This window comes from Hyperolius riggenbachi, chromosome 11 (assembly GCF_040937935.1).
Source record: "Hyperolius riggenbachi isolate aHypRig1 chromosome 11, aHypRig1.pri, whole genome shotgun sequence".
Classification (NCBI taxonomy): Eukaryota; Metazoa; Chordata; class Amphibia; order Anura; family Hyperoliidae; genus Hyperolius; species Hyperolius riggenbachi.
The window spans coordinates 17,378,593-17,396,999 of record NC_090656.1 but is presented as its reverse complement, the minus strand read 5'-3'; the positions used below and the strand labels follow the sequence as shown (position 1 = coordinate 17,396,999).

General features: G+C 49.6%; 1 protein-coding gene across 2 annotated transcripts in view; it reads right to left on the bottom strand.

Moving 5' to 3' along the window:
• Window positions 1-18,407, bottom strand: part of SLC9A5 (solute carrier family 9 member A5) — a 241,337-nt gene that overhangs the window by 57,824 nt on the left and 165,106 nt on the right. For both annotated transcript variants that reach the window (XM_068260279.1, XM_068260280.1), the window contains exon 8: window positions 5,811-5,900. In XM_068260279.1, the coding sequence (XP_068116380.1) occupies window positions 5,811-5,900 (90 nt within the window). The remainder of the gene's footprint in view (window positions 1-5,810; window positions 5,901-18,407) is intronic.

The following is an 18,407-nucleotide window of genomic DNA, read 5'->3' as shown; positions in this document are numbered from 1 at the left end:
AACAAAGATACTTGTTTAGTGACAGTTTGTGCGCTCAGACCAGCTAACTGTTCGCACATTCTGACAGTGAACTGTGGGGGGGATAGGCAAAGACACCCGCTTTGGTCTGCAATCTATGCACCAACATATATTTTAAAACCTATAAGTATTGCAAATAAAGGATGTAGTAGTCTTTTAGTAGACCTGTGACAACAAGGTGGTGTGAACTACGACACCACTCTAGTACATTTGTAGGAACCTTGAGTCAGATCTTGACTCCCGTGTTGCATGATTCATTTTTCCTGTACGAATACCGGCCTTGTTTACTATATTACCGGTTACAGGCAAGTGAACAGAGGTGCCAATAAGGATAAAAGCATTTGAAAACCGTTTAAAAGGGGGACGTTTGGTGGACTTACCTTCCTCGTAGAAAAACAGACTGAAGATGTTACTATAATTCAAAGTAACATTTATTAGATACTCCAAACGTGCAACGCGTTTCGCAGGTCACAATCCCGCTTCATCAGGCAATAAATTGGAGAATGCAAAATCGGGTCTGTAACATGGCCAAGCGCCTCTATATATTACTGGTGTCAACCTCTCTAAGCCGTGTATTAGAAAGAGACCTGTACAACCTGCTCATTCCTGCAATTATCTAATCAGCCTAACATGTGGGCGCAATGCACTGCAAAAAAATCACACGGATACAGGTAAGGTGCTTCAGAGTGAGGGGAAATGTGATCTCTTTTAGGGTAGTGTGATTGTTAGTGGCGATCTGAGTGTTTTTGTAACTGTTAATCTTTTCAGGCCGGTTTTACAATTGGTCACTGCATTGCGACGCTTCGCCCCCAACGCACTGCAGAAAACATCATTCATATGACCCTGCGGAAGAGTTTGTCAACAGGGTCATATGCTTAGCCCCCCCCCCTTCCCCACACTTCCTTCACCCTGTGACTTACTCCCTGCTGGACAGGAAGTATGTCACTGGGATTCCTGGGTTTCCCCCGTTGTTTTTACCTCGTTCTGTGCACGCACCCTGCACTGCCGCCGCCAACATATTTAAATTTTCTGCGATGCCCATTGACTTTCATTACTTCCGCTGCCGCTGGATCCCCGCAGATGCCAATCGGGAACTTCTGTCGAAACACGGTAAGTGTGCTAGCTAGACCCCACTGCAATGTTGTTGCGTTTCCCTGCGGTAAAACCGAGTAACACAATGCACACCGGCAAGGCAAGTGTCACAGGGACCCTGGAGATTCTCACACACAACAATCTTCAGAGTTTACTCAGAACAGTGTAAACCCCTCCAGTAAGCTGCAGTTCTGCAGAGAGAAATGTCTCATTGATTAGATAGGTCAGAGGAGACAGGGCAACCCAGATTGAGTTGACAGAAAGGCTACAGTAACTCAGAATGTCACTTTTGACATCTGTAGTAAATAAAAACACTCCTTAGAATGCACAAGATATCCTGTCCCACCACGTCAGGTTCCAGTCCTGTCTAATGAGAACCAACATCTAATGCTAGGTACACACCATACAATTTTCTTTTATATTTACCTGCTAGATCGATTATTTCCAACATGACCGATCTGAGTTTCGATCGATTTTTCAATTTTCCGATCGGTTTTCCGTTCAGTCTTTAAATCATTTTTTCGATCGGTTTTCAATCAGTTCTATGAAAGTCGATCAAAAAAACTACAGAAAAAATAATTACAAAAACGATTGAAAAATCGATAGGCTCAGTGGGCACAAAATCATCATAACTAGACAGCTGAAGATTGGTAAAACAAAGCCTGGTTGGATGAACCTGGATTTCGGCTGAGGCCACAGATGACGGGGGTCCATGTTTGGTGAAAGCGGCATGAATCCATGGAGCCAGCATGCCCTGCGTCAGCAGTCTAGGCTGGGGGGGGTCTGGGATGTGGAAGAACGTGAGTTTCATTGTATGTATGTACAGATGGTGGATCTGAATGATGTAATTAGGTCATCATTAAGCAGGATCTCAAAGGGATGTTTCCAACATCTTGTGGAATCAACACCTTCATTATGTACCTAATGTAAGGGGGGCCTAGACACTTCCTCTAACGGGAGGCTGTAGTGGCCTAAGTGGAGACCCTACACACTACTGATATAGCGTGTTCCCTGGTATCTTGTGGCCCCCTCCTCCCCATATAGTTCCCTGGTGTCTAGTGCCCCCCCCCCATACAGTTCCCTGATGTCTAGTCCCCTCTCTACAGTTCTCAGGTGTCTAGTGCCCCCTACAGTTCCCTGGTGTCTAGTGCCCCCCTACAGATCCCTGGTGTCTAGTGCCCCCCTACAGTTCCCTGGTGTCTAGTGCCCCCTACAGTTCCCTGGTGTCTAGTGCCCCCCTACAGTTCCCTGGTGTCTAGTGCCCCCCTACAGTTCCCTGGTGTCTAGTGCCCCCCTACAGATCCCTGGTGTCTAGTGCCCCCCTACAGATCCCTGGTGTCTAGTGCCCCCCTACAGTTCCCTGGTGTCTAGTGCCCCCCTACAGATCCCTGGTGTCTAGTGCCCCCCTACAGATCCCTGGTGTCTAGTGCCCCCCTACAGTTCCCTGGTGTCTAGTGCCCCCCTACAGTTCCCTGGTGTCTAGTGCCCCCCTACAGTTCCCTGGTGTCTAGTGCCCCCCTACAGTTCCCTGGTGTCTAGTGCCCCCCTACAGTTCCCTGGTGTCTAGTGCCCCCCTACAGATCCCTGGTGTCTAGTGCCCCCCTACAGATCCCTGGTGTCTAGTGCCCCCCTACAGATCCCTGGTGTCTAGTGCCCCCCTACAGTTCCCTGGTGTCTAGTGCCCCCCTACAGATCCCTGGTGTCTAGTGCCCCCCTACAGTTCTCAGGTGTCTAGTGCCCCTGTACAGTTCCCTGGTGTCTAGTGCCCCCCTACAGTTCCCTGGTGTCTAGTGCCCCCCTACAGTTCCCTGGTGTCTAGTGCCCCCCTACAGTTTCCTGGTGTCTAGTGCCCCCCTACAGTTCCCTAGTGTCTAGTGCCCCCCTACAGTTCCCTGGTGTCTAGTGCCCCCCTACAGATCCCTGGTGTCTAGTCCTCCCCTACAGATCCCTGGTGTCTAGTGCCCCCTACAGTTCCCTGGTGTCTAGTGCCCCCCTACAGATCCCTGGTGTCTAGTGCCCCCCTACAGTTCTCAGGTGTCTAGTGCCCCCCTACAGTTCCCTGGTGTCTAGTGCCCCCCTACAGATCCCTGGTATCTAGTGCCCCCCTACAGTTCCCTGGTGTCTAGTGCCCCCCTACAGATCCCTGGTGTCTAGTGCCCCCCTACAGATCCCTGGTGTCTAGTGCCCCCCTACAGTTCCCTGGTGTCTAGTGCCCCCCTACAGATCCCTGGTGTCTAGTGCCCCCCTACAGTTCCCTGGTGTCTAGTGCCCCTGTACAGTTCCCTGGTGTCTAGTGCCCCCCTACAGTTCCCTGGTGTCTAGTGCCCCCCTACAGTTCCCTGGTGTCTAGTGCCCCCCTACAGTTCCCTGGTGTCTAGTGCCCCCCTACAGTTCCCTGGTGTCTAGTGCCCCCCTACAGTTCCCTGGTGTCTAGTGCCCCCCTACAGTTCCCTGGTGTCTAGTGCCCCCCTACAGATCCCTGGTGTCTAGTGCCCCCCTACAGTTCCCTGGTGTCTAGTGCCCCTGTACAGTTCCCTGGTGTCTAGTGCCCCCCTACAGTTCCCTGGTGTCTAGTGCCCCCCTACAGTTCCCTGGTGTCTAGTGCCCCCCTACAGATCCCTGGTGTCTAGTCCCCCCCTACAGATCCCTGGTGTCTAGTGCCCCCCTACAGTTCCCTGGTGTCTAGTGCCCCCCTACAGATCCCTGGTGTCTAGTGCCCCCCCTACAGTTCTCAGGTGTCTAGTGCCCCCCTACAGTTCCCTGGTGTCTAGTGCCCCCCTACAGATCCCTGGTATCTAGTGCCCCCCTACAGTTCCCTGGTGTCTAGTGCCCCCCTACAGTTTCCTGGTGTCTAGTGCCCCCCTACAGTTTCCTGGTGTCTAGTGCCCCCCTACAGTTCCCTGGTGTCTAGTGCCCCCCTACAGTTCCCTGGTGTCTAGTGCCCCCCTACAGATCCCTGGTATCTAGTGCCCCCCTACAGTTCTCTGGTGTCTAGTGCCCCCCTACAGTTCCCTGGTGTCTAGTGCCCCCCTACAGTTCCCTGGTGTCTAGTGCCCCCCTACAGTTCCCTGGTGTCTAGTGCCCCCCTACAGTTTCCTGGTGTCTAGTGCCCCCCTACAGTTCCCTGGTGTCTAGTGCCCCCCTACAGTTCCCTGGTGTCTAGTGCCCCCCTACAGATCCCTGGTGTCTAGTGCCCCCCTACAGATCCCTGGTGTCTAGTGCCCCCCTACAGATCCCTGGTGTCTAGTGCCCGTCTACAGTTCCCTGGTGTCGTGCCCCCCTACAGATCCCTGGTGTCTAGTGCCCCCCTACAGTTCTCAGGTGTCTAGTGCCCCTGTACAGTTCCCTGGTGTCTAGTGCCCCCCTACAGTTCCCTGGTGTCTAGTGCCCCCCTACAGTTCCCTGGTGTCTAGTGCCCCCCTACAGTTTCCTGGTGTCTAGTGCCCCCCTACAGTTCCCTGGTGTCTAGTGCCCCCCTACAGTTCCCTGGTGTCTAGTGCCCCCCTACAGATCCCTGGTGTCTAGTCCCCCCCCTACAGATCCCTGGTGTCTAGTGCCCCCCTACAGTTCCCTGGTGTCTAGTGCCCCCCTACAGATCCCTGGTGTCTAGTGCCCCCCTACAGTTCTCAGGTATCTAGTGCCCCCCTACAGTTCCCTGGTGTCTAGTGCCCCCCTACAGATCCCTGGTATCTAGTGCCCCCCTACAGTTCCCTGGTGTCTAGTGCCCCCCTACAGTTTCCTGGTGTCTAGTGCCCCCCTACAGTTCCCTGGTGTCTAGTGCCCCCCTACAGTTCCCTGGTGTCTAGTGCCCCCCTACAGTTCCCTGGTGTCTAGTGCCCCCCTACAGATCCCTGGTGTCTAGTGCCCCCCTACAGTTCCCTGGTGTCTAGTGCCCCCCTACAGTTCCCTGGTGTCTAGTGCCCCCCTACAGTTCCCTGGTGTCTAGTGCCCCCCTACAGTTCCCTGGTGTCTAGTGCCCCCCTACAGTTCCCTGGTGACTAGTGACCCCCTATACAGTTCCCTGGTGTCTAGTGGCCCCTCTCCCTTAACCATGTGGCTTCATAGTTTCGGTGCTTAGCCATATAAGCTAGCACTCATGGGCTCGCGGGCCCAATATAATGCAAAGTGGGGGAATCACTCACAGGCCAAATTTAATATCACTGCGGGCCATATTTGGCCCGTAGGCCAGAATTTTACATCTATGCCATAGACTCTACTGACCGGAAAGATCAGCAGGACTGCCTGACAACTGGTATTGTTTAATAGGAAATAAATATGGCAGCTTCCATATCCCTCCCACTTTGGATTCTATTTAAGGCTATTGGAGCAAGCAGAGCATGAGGCACCCCATGGCTCAGTCATGTCTCCCATTCCTATAGGACAGCAAAGCTTGCAGAATCATGCCACCAGACGTCTCTCATCATTTATAGATTCTCTTTAGCACCCCTATAAATAACATTCAGTAAAAAAGGCATAATCCCAGCCATACCAATGCAGTGACTGCCCTCATCTCTACACAATCTCCCTCTGACACTAACCACCCCCCCCTCCCACGCCCCCCCCCCCCCCTCCTCGGCAAACCACAGAAAACATGAACCCGGCTCTGCGGTTTGACAAAGTCGCCTCATTAGCCAGCCCTGGAGATTTGCTGAGGATGGAAGTCCAACAGCTGCTGAGGGGTGAAGATATGGAGGGCTTACGTGCTCCTGCAGCTCCTCATTCAGCGTTGGTTTGTGGTGGTCTCTCCTCTTCACTTTTAGCCACTTGACAAGCGGTTTGATGGTCAGGCCCTGAAACAGAAGCGAGAGGTCAGCCATATTGCTTGACGTTTAGCTTCCAGACTCTTCCTGTTCATAAGCAAGAGGACCTGAGGGGTTAGAGTATAGAGCGTGGGGGCCGTCACCATAAATACAGTAAAACACGATCCGTTCTGTTGTTTTAGCAGTAAAAGGCTGCACAGCATTTATTAATTTCCACAATATCCAAGTTAAAAGCACAGGACCCAAATGTATATACACCCTGTCAGTAAAATCTGCAATGCTTAAATGTTTAAAGAGAACCCAAGCCGGGTATTTTAAATCTTAAGAGAACACAGAGGCATGTCCTGTGCGCTATGACATGCCTCTATTGCCGCCGCTAGTCCCCCCTGGGTCTGCTATGCCCCCTGAAAAAAGCGCCAGGCTAGCGACAATCTGCTTGTCACTAGCCTTTTATTTACCTGCAGGCTGTCATTCATTTTGGGCTCCCCCGCCTCTGTCCCCCTCTCTGTCCGCCTCCGTGAGCTTCCTCCAATCGGAAGCTAAGTCACGACCCAGGAAGTACCTCAAAGGTCACGGCTTAGCTTCCGATTGGAGGAGGTTACGGAGGCAGACAGCGAGGGGGGACAGAGGAAGAGGGGGGAGCACAGAATGAATGACAGGCTGCAGGTAAATAGAAGGCTAGCGACAAGCAGATTGTCGCTAGCCGGGCGCTTTTTACAAGGGGCACAGGAGACCCCGGTGGGGGCTGGAGGCGGCAATAGTGAGACACAGAGGCATGTGATTATGTACAGAACATGCCTCTGAGTCCTCTTAAGATTTCAAATACCCGCCTCGGGTTCTCTTTAAAGGATACATGAACTGTCAGATCTTCACAAAATTAGGTACCTACATCTATCCGTAATTTATGCAGTGGTGGACCGCATCCTCAGTTTGCCCCTGCATACCTCTGTTTGTCTGCTTATTGATCTGGTCTAGGCCCTGGCCCAGGGTGTTGGGAACTTTGAACTGGATGTAGTTCACTTAGAGCTTGCACTACTGCAGCTCTCAAAACATCTGGCACATGCGCAGGTGTCCCTGTATACGGCCACACTCCTGGCAGCCTCCTCCCCTCGGCGCGCACTCACAGCACTCACAGTACTGCATGTGACGACACGCCTCTAGTGCATGAGACGGAAGTACATCTAGTCCAAAGGTCCTGACCAATGGGGTCGGGTCCTAAACCGTAGCAATTAGCGGACACACCGAGGTGTGCGAGGAAAACAGAGGATGCTTCCCACCACTGCATAACATAGATGTAGTTACCTAATTTTGCGAAGACTGTATGTATCCTTTAAGTGCAAGCTGCAAAGTGTTGTGCAAACTTCTACTGCAAAAACAACAAAGGGTCAAAGAAACATTTTTCAAGAAGTCCTTGTCGTTTTTGAGAAAATCGTTTTTTAACATTATAATAGGAAAAAATAACAGATTGCTGTGGTACACTTAATAATAAGATGTTTTTATACAATTTCTTACACTTTAACAAAAAAGGAAAACTTAGTGCCCCCACCCTCCCAAAGACTTTTTTTAACCCCTTGTCTCCTATGCACACTGGTGGAAGCTTGGATTACATGGGGCTTGGCGCCCTGAGCTATACCAGCCTGCATGGTCCATGATATGGGGGCTAGCCAGAGGCGTATCTAGAGGGGTGCGGGCATGGCTTGTGCCACGGGCGCCACAGCACCATGGGTTCCATGTCTGCCCTGTGCTGCAATGGCCTGCCTGCCTCCATGCCTCCCTGTCATTCAGGCCTCAGATCTGATTAACTCTTATCTGGGGAACATGGCTACTTAACTTATGCATGTAGGGCGCACTTGGCTTACTGTTAGAAAAGAGGACAGAGAGTGAATAACGAGAGCTATCTTTAAAGAGAACCCGAGGTGAGGATCTTAGAGTTAAATCTATACACAGAGGCTGGGTCTGGCTATAGCGCCCAGCCTCTGTTGCTAGTTGAATCCCCCGTAAGTCCCCCCTGCGCTCCGTTCTAGCCCATAAATGACAGCCGCGCTGTTGGGCTCTGTTTACCTTTCTAGTGCCACTCGCTCCGCTCCCCCCGCATCCTGCAGAGCGCCGGTCCCCGCCTGCGTCCCTTCTCTCCAATCAGCGGCGAGGGAAGGGACGTGGGCGTGGATCAGCGCTCTGCAGGAGGCGGGGGAGCGGCATGAGTGGCACTAGAATGGTAAACAGAGCCCGCTCCGACACGCTCAGTGTCGCCAGCGCGGCTGTAATTTATGGGCTCGTGCAGAGAGCAGGGGGGATTTAGGGAAGATTCAACTAGCAACAGAGGCTGGGCACTATAGCCAGACCCAGCCTCTGTGTATAGATTTAACTCTAAGATTCCCCACCTCGGGTTCTCTTTAAAAAAGTAACCTCAGCAATATCCCGAGCCTAAACACACAAGCATCCGTAACACATGTATACGAGAAATTATGCTGTTTTTAGAGGGAAAGGGGGTTTTGACTGGGGGGGGGGGGCGCAATTTCAGTGTTTGCCATAGGCGCTTTATTACCCAGATACGCCCGTGGGGCTAGCAAAGCCTTTCCCTCTGCCCCAAACCCATTTTCCATACCATGGACAAAGGGTTCATCCACACATCCGATGCCCAGGAGACGTGCCTATGGGTGTTGGCCCCTGGTAGTGGAATCTGAGGGGGTCTCCTTTAATAAGGTGACCCCCAAATGTCCACCTTCCAACCGAAGTGAAATGGCTATGGGCTATTTATGTAGATCAGCTTTTCACCCTGGAGGAACCCTTTCAATGATTTTGGATGTCAGGGACCCCTGCAATGTCCTCAAAGAATCCTGGGGTTCCAGGGAGCCCTGGTTGAGAAACCCTGATGTAGATAAATTGGTGATTTTTTATGTGAATAGGAGGTCCAGGGGATCAGGGCGTCCCTGCCCTTGTCCACCATAAGCCACCGCCCTCGGACCTACACCCACAGGTATGGGAGTAGTTGGCCCAGGGCTGGATTTACCTTAAGGCACAGTAGGCACATGCCTACAGGTGCCTGATGAAGGAAAGGCGGCTTCCCTCCCTCCTTCCCTATGCAAACTCCCAAGCAGAGGGTAAATGAGAGGTTACTCACCATGCTCCCGGTATTCCACTGATGAGACATCCATTCAGTGGGGGCACCACTAGCTACTTAATGCTAAGGAACATCTGTAGCTAAGAAGGCAATGAAAGAAAGGGAGAAGTGACAGCTGGACCAGCCGGCACACTAACGGTGCAGTTCTATGGGGGTTTGTAGGTTCATGAAAGGTGAGGTCTAGGGTGCCAGGACCTCTGTGCCTATAGGCCCCTGTGAGGTAAATCCAGGCCTGAGTTGGCCCCACCTCCTTCAGGCCATTAGAGGTGAGGATGAGTCCCTTATCCATGGTATGGACATGAGGGGCAGGCTTCCCCCTTCCAGATCCTCCCATATCATGGTCTATGTGGGCTGGTATAGAGCCCTGAACCCCTTGAGGTCAGGATTCTGGCTTTACTGAATATGTGTGTGTGTGTATTTACTGCAAATAATAGGTTTACACGCCAGGGATCCTTATACAGCAGTATTGCGGATGTACAGCGATCCCCGGCAAAAGCATTGCAGCTTGTCCTGGGCTTTCTTGTGATCATTACACTGTCAATGCACTGACCAACAGGAAACCCCATCAGCGTATTCGCTGCTTTTGCTGGGGATATATGTACAGCTGTAATACTGATGGGTAGATACATTATCTGTCATTTAACTGCATTTAAAGTGGACCCGTACTCTCGCACAGCACACAACAAAAAGTGTTTATTCTGCAGAACGCTCCCAGCCGTGAAAGTGTTCGTGGCCAGACTGCTCCTGCGCCCATTGGCTCCGACTGGCGAAGATAATCGGCCTGGAGGAAGCCCCAGGTATGCATATCCCCCCCCCCCCCCCTGACATCTCATGAACACTTTAAAGAACAAGTGACACCCATGCTAACCTAGTGCACTGTCTTATGTCAATAGAGGGAGGGGGAAATAAAGGGAAGAGGAGGAATATATTATAGATAAAGACCCCCCAGCATGCAACTGTTTTGCCAGCCCATGGCAATGGCTATTAAAGGGCCAGTATTCCTAAGGTACTGTATGTGATAACTGCAAACCATAACAGCAGAAAACGTTTTGAAAGTTTTGAATGCAGGATTAGCATCTTTATCACTCCGAGCAGTGCAAAAACTATGGAAAGATGCATATCATTTTAAACCTCTCTTTCTCCTCTTTCCAATGATATATAAACCGCCGCCCAATCGCTATTTTCGCGATTGATATTGCCGCGGCTGTAATTTCGACCGCGAATATAGAGAAAACTAAAAGGCGTAGGGCGACGATTTAGGTGTCGCCAGAAAGAGGAGAAAGAGAGCTTTAAAATGATATCCATCTTTCCATAGTTACTTGTATTACACAGGCCGACTTTTTCTGCTGAATGGAGCTGCTGACTTTGAGAAAAAGTCGCCCTGTGTAATACAATGTAACTATGGAAAGATGGATATCATTTTAAAGCTCTCTTTCTCCTCTTTCTGGCGACACCTAAATCGTCGCCCTACGCCTTTTAGTTTTCTCTATATTCGTGATCGAAATTACGGCCGCGGCAATTTCAATCGCGAAAATAGCGAAAACTAAAAGGCGTAGGGCGGCGGTTTATATATCATTGGAAAGAGGAGAAAGAGAGCTTTAAAATGATATGCATCTTTCCATAGTTTCTGCACTGCTCGGAGTCCCTTTAATATACTCAGAGCAGTTGCTGTTGAAATTTGATTTTTATGGTGACCTTCCCATTTTAAAGGGAACCTCAAGCAAGAAGTATTTTGAGGCTGCCATATGTATTTTATTTTAAACCATACCAGTTGCCTGGCAGACCTGCTGATCTCACTGATAAGGAATTAAAGCCAAAAAGCCCTTTCCTTGCTGAGAACAGCTTCTGATTGCAGGGGATAGATAAAAAGGTAAATAGTTCATATATTTTAGCTTCGGAGACACTGAATGACTGCATCAGCATATGAGAAGTATAGGGAGGCTACCATATTTATTTCCTTTTAAACCATACCAGTTGCCTGGCAGCCCTGCTGGTCTATTTGGCTGCAGTAGTGTCTGAATTACACCAGAAACAAGCATACAGATAATCTTGTTAGATCTGACAAAAATGTGAGAAACAACTGATCTGCTGCATGCTTGTTTATGGTCTATGGCTAAAAGTATTAAAGCTAATGGGAACCCGTTTTCAAATAAAGTCAGGTACTCCCCTAAGGAGAGGGAGGCTCTGGGTCCTATAGAGCATTCCCTCTCCTCTCCCGGTGCCCGCTGTTGTCCTGGCTCCTCCGTAGCGGTATTCGACCGTTTCGGTCAAATACCGCTGTCTCCCGGCCAAAGGGAGGCTTCGGAAATGCTTCGGGAGCCTGAGTGCTCCCGAAGACGGACCGCTCTACACTGCGCACGCGCGAGCGCCCTCTATGACGCACTTGCGTGTGCGCCGCCTGTCCTCGGAAGGACTCGGCTCCCAAAGACTTCCGAAGTCCCTGCGGTTGCGGATGCGAAAGGGGGAGCCAGTGCAGCACTGAGGGCACCGGGAGAGGAGAGGGATGGCTCAATAGGACCGAGCCTTCCCTCTCCTTAGGTGAGTATCTGACTTTTTTTTTTTTAAAAGGACGGGGTTACATTAGCTTTAAAGGCATAGGATCAGCAGGACTGCCAGGCAACTGGTATTGCTTATAAGGAAATAAATATGGCAGACTCCATAAACCACCAGCTTCAGGTAACCTTTAAATAGTAAAGTTGTTGCCATGGACTTCAATGTAAAGTGCAAAATTTAGTCTGAAATTGCCCAGCAATTTTGTGAAAAAGTTTGGTAAGCAGAAGTGTCCCAAACTTGAAATTGTCACCTGCCCATCCCTCACACACACACCATACACACACACACACACACACACACACATACACACACACACACACACTCTACACACACACACACACACACACACACACACACCCGCCCATCCCACACACACACACACACACACACACACACACACACACACACACACACACACACCCGCCCATCCCACACACACACACACACACACACACACACACCCGCCCATCCCACACACACACACACACACACACACACACACGCCCATCCCACACACACACACACACACACACACACACACACACCCGCCCATCCCACACACACACACACACACACACACACACACTCACCCGCCCATCACACACACACACACACACACACACACCCGCCCATCCCTCACACACACACACACACACACACACACACATGCGCGCGCACACACACACACACACACACACACACACACACACTCACCCGCCCATCACACACACACGCACACACACACACACACACACACACACACACACACACACACACACACACTCACCCGCCCATCACACACACACACACACACACACACACACACACCCGCCCATCCCTCACACACACACACACACACACACACACCCGCCCATCCCTCACACACACACACACACACACACACACACACACACACACACACACACACACGCCCATCCCTCACACACACACACCAGCTGTAAGCTCCCTTCCTGTGAGGAAAGGTCTTTTGTTTTGGGCCATTGACTGCTATGTAGACTTTCATTATTGTCTCATGTCCTCATTCAATGACAGGAAAATGACACAAGAGACAAAAAGTAGCTGGTCACTCATTGTTGTCCATCCTTAGCAGAAACAGCTGACATTAGTCATATCTATACCATCCGTTAACTCTCTGCTTCCTCCTAACAGTCACTAGCTCCACATTCTTGTGGCTCCCATTCCATGTGCGGTAGCACCCCTCCCATTCCATGTGCCGCCATACAATTTACTGTTAGATTTTTCTGTTAGATTTTCTGTTAGATTATTTTCTGTAGAGACTGGTCATTATCTCTGGTGCAATATCTTCTGGTTATCTACTGCTGAGTAGAACAATGCCTAATTGCTAGGCAGATAGATGGTTAGAAATGAACATGTTGGAAATGATCTATCTGGCAGGTAAATCTAGTGGTGGGCATACACTGGTCGATTTGCCATCAGATCGACCAACAGATAGATCCCTCTCTGATCGAATCTGATCACAGAGGGATCGTATGGCTGCCTTTACTGCAAACAGATTGTGAATCGATTTCACTATTAAACCGATTCACAATGTGTGGAGCTGCCGCCCCCCCCCCCCCCCCCCCGCGCATACATTACCTGATCCGGGCGGCGCGAGTCCCCTGGTCTCCGCTGTGTCTCCTCCGCTCTGGGCTCCAGGGCTACAGCTTTACTTTACTTCCTGCCGGGGGAAATTTAAACAGTAGAGGGTGCTCTACTGTTTGAAATTCCTGTTGGGACAGGAAGTAAGTGAAGCCAGCTGGAGCCCAGCGCGGAGAAGGGACAGCGGAGAGAGCCGGGACACGCGCCGGCGGAACAGGTAATGTATTGCCGCTAGTGTCGGTCGTCGGACATTCGAACGCCGCTATCTACGCACTCCCGACCCGCCGGCGATTGAGCAAAATCTTACACACGGATGGATCGACGGGAACGAGCAATTTCAGACGGAAAACGATCCGTCAGCATTTGCGCAACGATTTCATAGCAGATTCGATCACAGTGATTGAATCTGCTGTATATCGGTGGGAAAATCGTTAAGTGTATGGGCCCCTTAACAGAGAATTGTATGTTATATTCCCAGCATAATATCTATGTACAGCAGCCCCCCTCTGATTCCATGTGCAGCACCCTCTTCCATGTGTATCATCCATGTACAGCGGCCCACCTCCCATTTCATGTGCAGCCCCCTTTTACCAGTGCGTAACATCTATGTACAGCCCCCTGCCATTTCATGTGCAGCCTTCCCTTCTCACTTCCATATGTAAAATCTGTGTACAGCAGCCCCTATTCCTTGTGCCACCCCCTCTTCCATGTGTGACATCCATGTACAGCAGCCCCCTTCCCATTCCATGTGCCACCCCCTCTTCCATGTGTAACATCCATGTACAGCAGCCTCCTCCCATTCCATGTGCAGCGCCCTCTTCCATGTGTAACATCCATGTGCAGCAACCCTTCTTCCTTTCCATGTGCAGCCCCCTCTTCCATGTGTAACATCCATGTACAGCAGCCCTTCCCATTCCATGTGCAGCCCATTCTTCATGTGTAAATTCCATGTGCAGCATCCCCTCCCATTCCATTAGCAGTCCCCTCTTCCATGTGTGACATCCATGTACAGCAGCCCTCCTTCCATTCAATGTGCAGCCCCCTCTTCCATGTGACATCCATGTGCCAACCAGAGCATACTGAGTATCACTGCCAAAGCTGCTAATTATAGCAATTTGAACTTATGATCAATCTAGAAAATTATCGGCTGCCTACAGATTAAAATTGAAAGATAATAATATATATACCGATGTATGTGTGTATATATCTTGTTTAGCACCCAGCTGTGTTCCTGGCCATTGTATAAAGGAAGTGGAATTTACCCTCTAAGTAACACACAAAGAATAATCTATACTGATCACCATATGGTTATGGATTCAACATCAAAAAAGCCACAAGGAAAAATAAAGCTGACTCGGGAGCATAGATGATAGCGCAGACCGAAGAACAAAGGAGTCATTAGAAAATAATCCTGTAAATATGAAATTGGAAACACGTGTGCACGGCAATCGCACACTGACGAGCGCAGCAAAGGGAACAGAGGACCGGGCTGTCAGTCGCAAGCTGCGCTCAGAGACAGGCTCAACGTTAGTCAGCTATTATGCCATCATTATGAGTGGCAGCTCCAAACCCCTTCCAGACTGGCATGACCCCCCCCCCCTCCCCCCAAGTGACAGAGGCAGACCTGTCATTACCAGCCTGATGTCATTAACTGCTTCCTAAACTACCCCACACTTCTGTCTCCCCTCCCTGCACACCACTACAGCCAGGAAAGGGTTACGCATATAACTCGCCAGCTGTCCGGATAATAATAATTGAATCATGTCACAGGCTGCAGATGCAAATTAACAAAGAAAGGCTGACTTGATTTCCCTATGAAAAGGGAATTTAGGGGAGGCCCGTCTGCTGGATACAGGTACAGAGAACAGATGATAAATCTATGTCCGATTAGCGGATACCGCGGCGTAAGAGACGCGCCGGACTGCTGTAAATAGATTACACCTTGACGGGAGACTGAATGGATCTGTCACATTATCGCGTTAATTTAATGGTGTTGGCGCTGTCATTGCTTCTGGTCACCCTCGGCTAAACGGCTGCGTGACCTGCTCGGGTCACAGCCTCGTTTTTATGCTATGCAAAATCGGAGTTAGACTGATACCGATGTGAAGTGTTGAGTGTTTCCATTACATCTGAATTTTCGCAGGCAGATAAACTTCTAAGTCCCTGTTTCAGTTTTTCGGACATTGCGTACAGACATAATGCTCTTGCATGCAGAAATTCGGATAAAAAAAAACAGAATAAAAAACGGACACTTGCAGGTGGAAGAGGGGTGAGGGACAGCTGTACTTGCAGGGGTAAGAGGGGTGAGGGACCCCGTACTTGCAGGGGGAGAGGGGTGAGGGACAGCCCTACTTGCAGGGGTAAGAGGGGTGAGGGACAGCCGTACTTACAGGTGGAAGAAGGGGTGAGGGACAGATGTACTTGCAGGTGGAAGAGGGGTGAGGGACCGATGTACTTGCAGGTGGAAGAGGGGTGAGGGACAGCCGTACTTACAGGTGGAAGAAGGGGTGAGGGACAGATGTACTTGCAGGTGGAAGAGGGGTGAGGGACCGATGTACTTGCAGGTGGAAGAGGGGTGAGGGACAGCCGTACTTACAGGTGGAAGAAGGGGTGATGGACAGATGTACTTGCAGGTGGAAGAGGGGTGAGGGACAGATGTACTTGCAGGGGGAAGAGGGGTGAGGCACAGATGTACTTGCAGGTGGAAGAGGGGTGAGGGACAGCCGTACTTGCAGGTGGAAGAAGGGGTGAGGGACAGATGTACTTGCAGGGGGAAGAGGGGTGAGGGGCAGATGTACTTGCAGGGGGCGCATGCCCTCCTTCCAACAAGCTGCACGTAAAAGATTGTGCTAGCGTTCATTTCTTTATTGAAATGATCATTCCAATTGATGGATTTTTTCATAGATGTGATCACAACTGGTTTCGACATGATTGCAAGTTGGATTCTTTAGTGATGTGGATCGATTATGTACAATATTTTTGTAACGATCGGTGTCTGCACACAGAGAGAATCTGATTATTGATGATCTGCAGAATCATCAACAATACAGATGTATACCTGATTATTGATGATCTGCAGAATCACCAATAATACAAGTATGACTAACCTCTGGACTCCTAATAAGGAGTAAGTGTTTGATGTAACTATAGGCTATCTCCCGTGAGGCGGGAGATATGGGCAGCTCGGCCAGGAACCACCTGAGGGGCAGGTGGCCCTGGGCTGTGCAGGGACTATCTCCCAGAGAGAGGAGATAGAGATAATCTGGCAGCCAGTGATTCCCTGGTAGCTGGAAATCAGACTGTACTGCAGGAAAGACTCTCTGCTGAGCAGGAGGTCCTTGCAGCTCACTGACACTTGGTGGAATAGTGTCACGGGTAGTACAGACAGACTGAACACTCAAGGAATGAGTGACAGCCAGAAGGGTCGGGCAGGCCAGGTCGGCAACACCCGAGCAAATGGTGATAACAGATATAAATCACAATTCTAATCTGGGGTGTGAGGTCTCGACACCCAGGAACTAGTCTAGGGAATAACACAGTATCCTATGCTTGGGTGTGAGGTCCTTGGTCACAACACCCTGGAACTGGTCTACAGTATAACACAGTAATGACACAGTATCCCTAAGCTTGGGTGTGAGGTCCGTGGTCACAACACCCTGGAACTGGTCTAAAGTATAACACAAACGTAATCTGGCTAAGTGTGAATTCCCAGGTCCTCCTGGTTCTAACACACTGTGAGATCTGACTGGTCTGAGTGCTCACACGTAAGCATTCGCAACAGCAGACAACCAGCAACTGACAAGCAAGGTCTATATATACTTGCAATGCTGTGCAGCTCCGCCCGAGTCACTCAGCCAATCCAGAGTCCAGCTGGGATCAGCTGATCGGCCTGATCAGCTGACTCCCCTTCTGCTGGTATAAATGTCCTGTCGCCTGGCGCGCGTACGCGTAACTCTCCATATGTGTGCACTACTAGGCTCAGCTAACTCAGACGCATGCTGCTGTGCGGAAACCGCCGGTCTGAACGCGGAGACAACCGCCCCGCTGCCAGACCGCGCGGCGGCATCTCCGCAATTCATTACAATTTTCTTACGATCTGAATGATCTTTTTAAAAATATGATTATTCCTTACCAAAGTGTACCGTTAAAAAGACACTGTAGTGACATACTGCAGAATGTAGTAAATTATTCAGAATACCCACTTTTATGTTTATAAATTCTGGGCGACCAGAGATCTTTTCTACTGGCTTTCGAACACTCCGTAAATGAGCATTCTGTAGTGATGCAACTGACAGGACTAAAGATCTTGTGATAAATTTCATCATGTAAATTATGGTGAGAAAAGATTTTACAATTGGCAAACACTGACTAAATAATTTATAAAAGCAACTTTATTCATGACATTATTTTCACTACAGCTCCTCTTTATTGAACCCTTCATACTCATACTCATGATCATAAGTTAGGTAATAGTTGAATGTACCCATTTGCAGGTCCTAACCCATCAGGCAGTAATGTATTAGTATTAGATTTAGTATTAGAACTTTGGGAAGTCAGAGGTGTCGGGTGCGCTGGTTGAACTGTTCATTTGAGTTTAGAAAATCGCAGAACCAGGAAGAAAAACAAAATCTGAAGAGCAGGCTGCACTAGCACATGTCATGTTTATGACTGTCTTATGACTGGGAAGTATTGCTTGCATGGCTGGACTAGCAATTAGAATGTAGACTCTGCCATCTGTTGGCCATATAGTGCATTACATCCATGGATCTTTTTTTCCTCTTAATGTGTAACTATCGGGAATAAAATCACAAATCAATTATTTATGTTTATCTGGTAAACAAGTAATAAGGATGCTAACCAGGCAATCCAAAAGTTAAAATCACTATTACTTTTCTTGTTGATAAATGATCATTCCCCAGTTTACCTGACTCTTATTTGGTTCGTTGCTGCAAAAAGGAAGTTGCAGGGCATGCTGGGTTGTCTTTTTTTTGCTTCTTTATTTCCCCTCAGACTTAACTAATGTACAGAAGCAAAAAAAGACAACCCAGCATGCTCTGCAACTTCCTTTGTGCAGCAACGTACCAAATAAGAGTCAGGTAAACTGGGGAATGATCATTTATAAACAAGAAAAGTAATAGAGTGTAACGATTGGTGTCAGCACACAGAGAGAATCTGATTATTGGTGATCTGCAGTATCACCAAGAATACAGATTATACCTGATTATTCATGATCTGCAGAATCA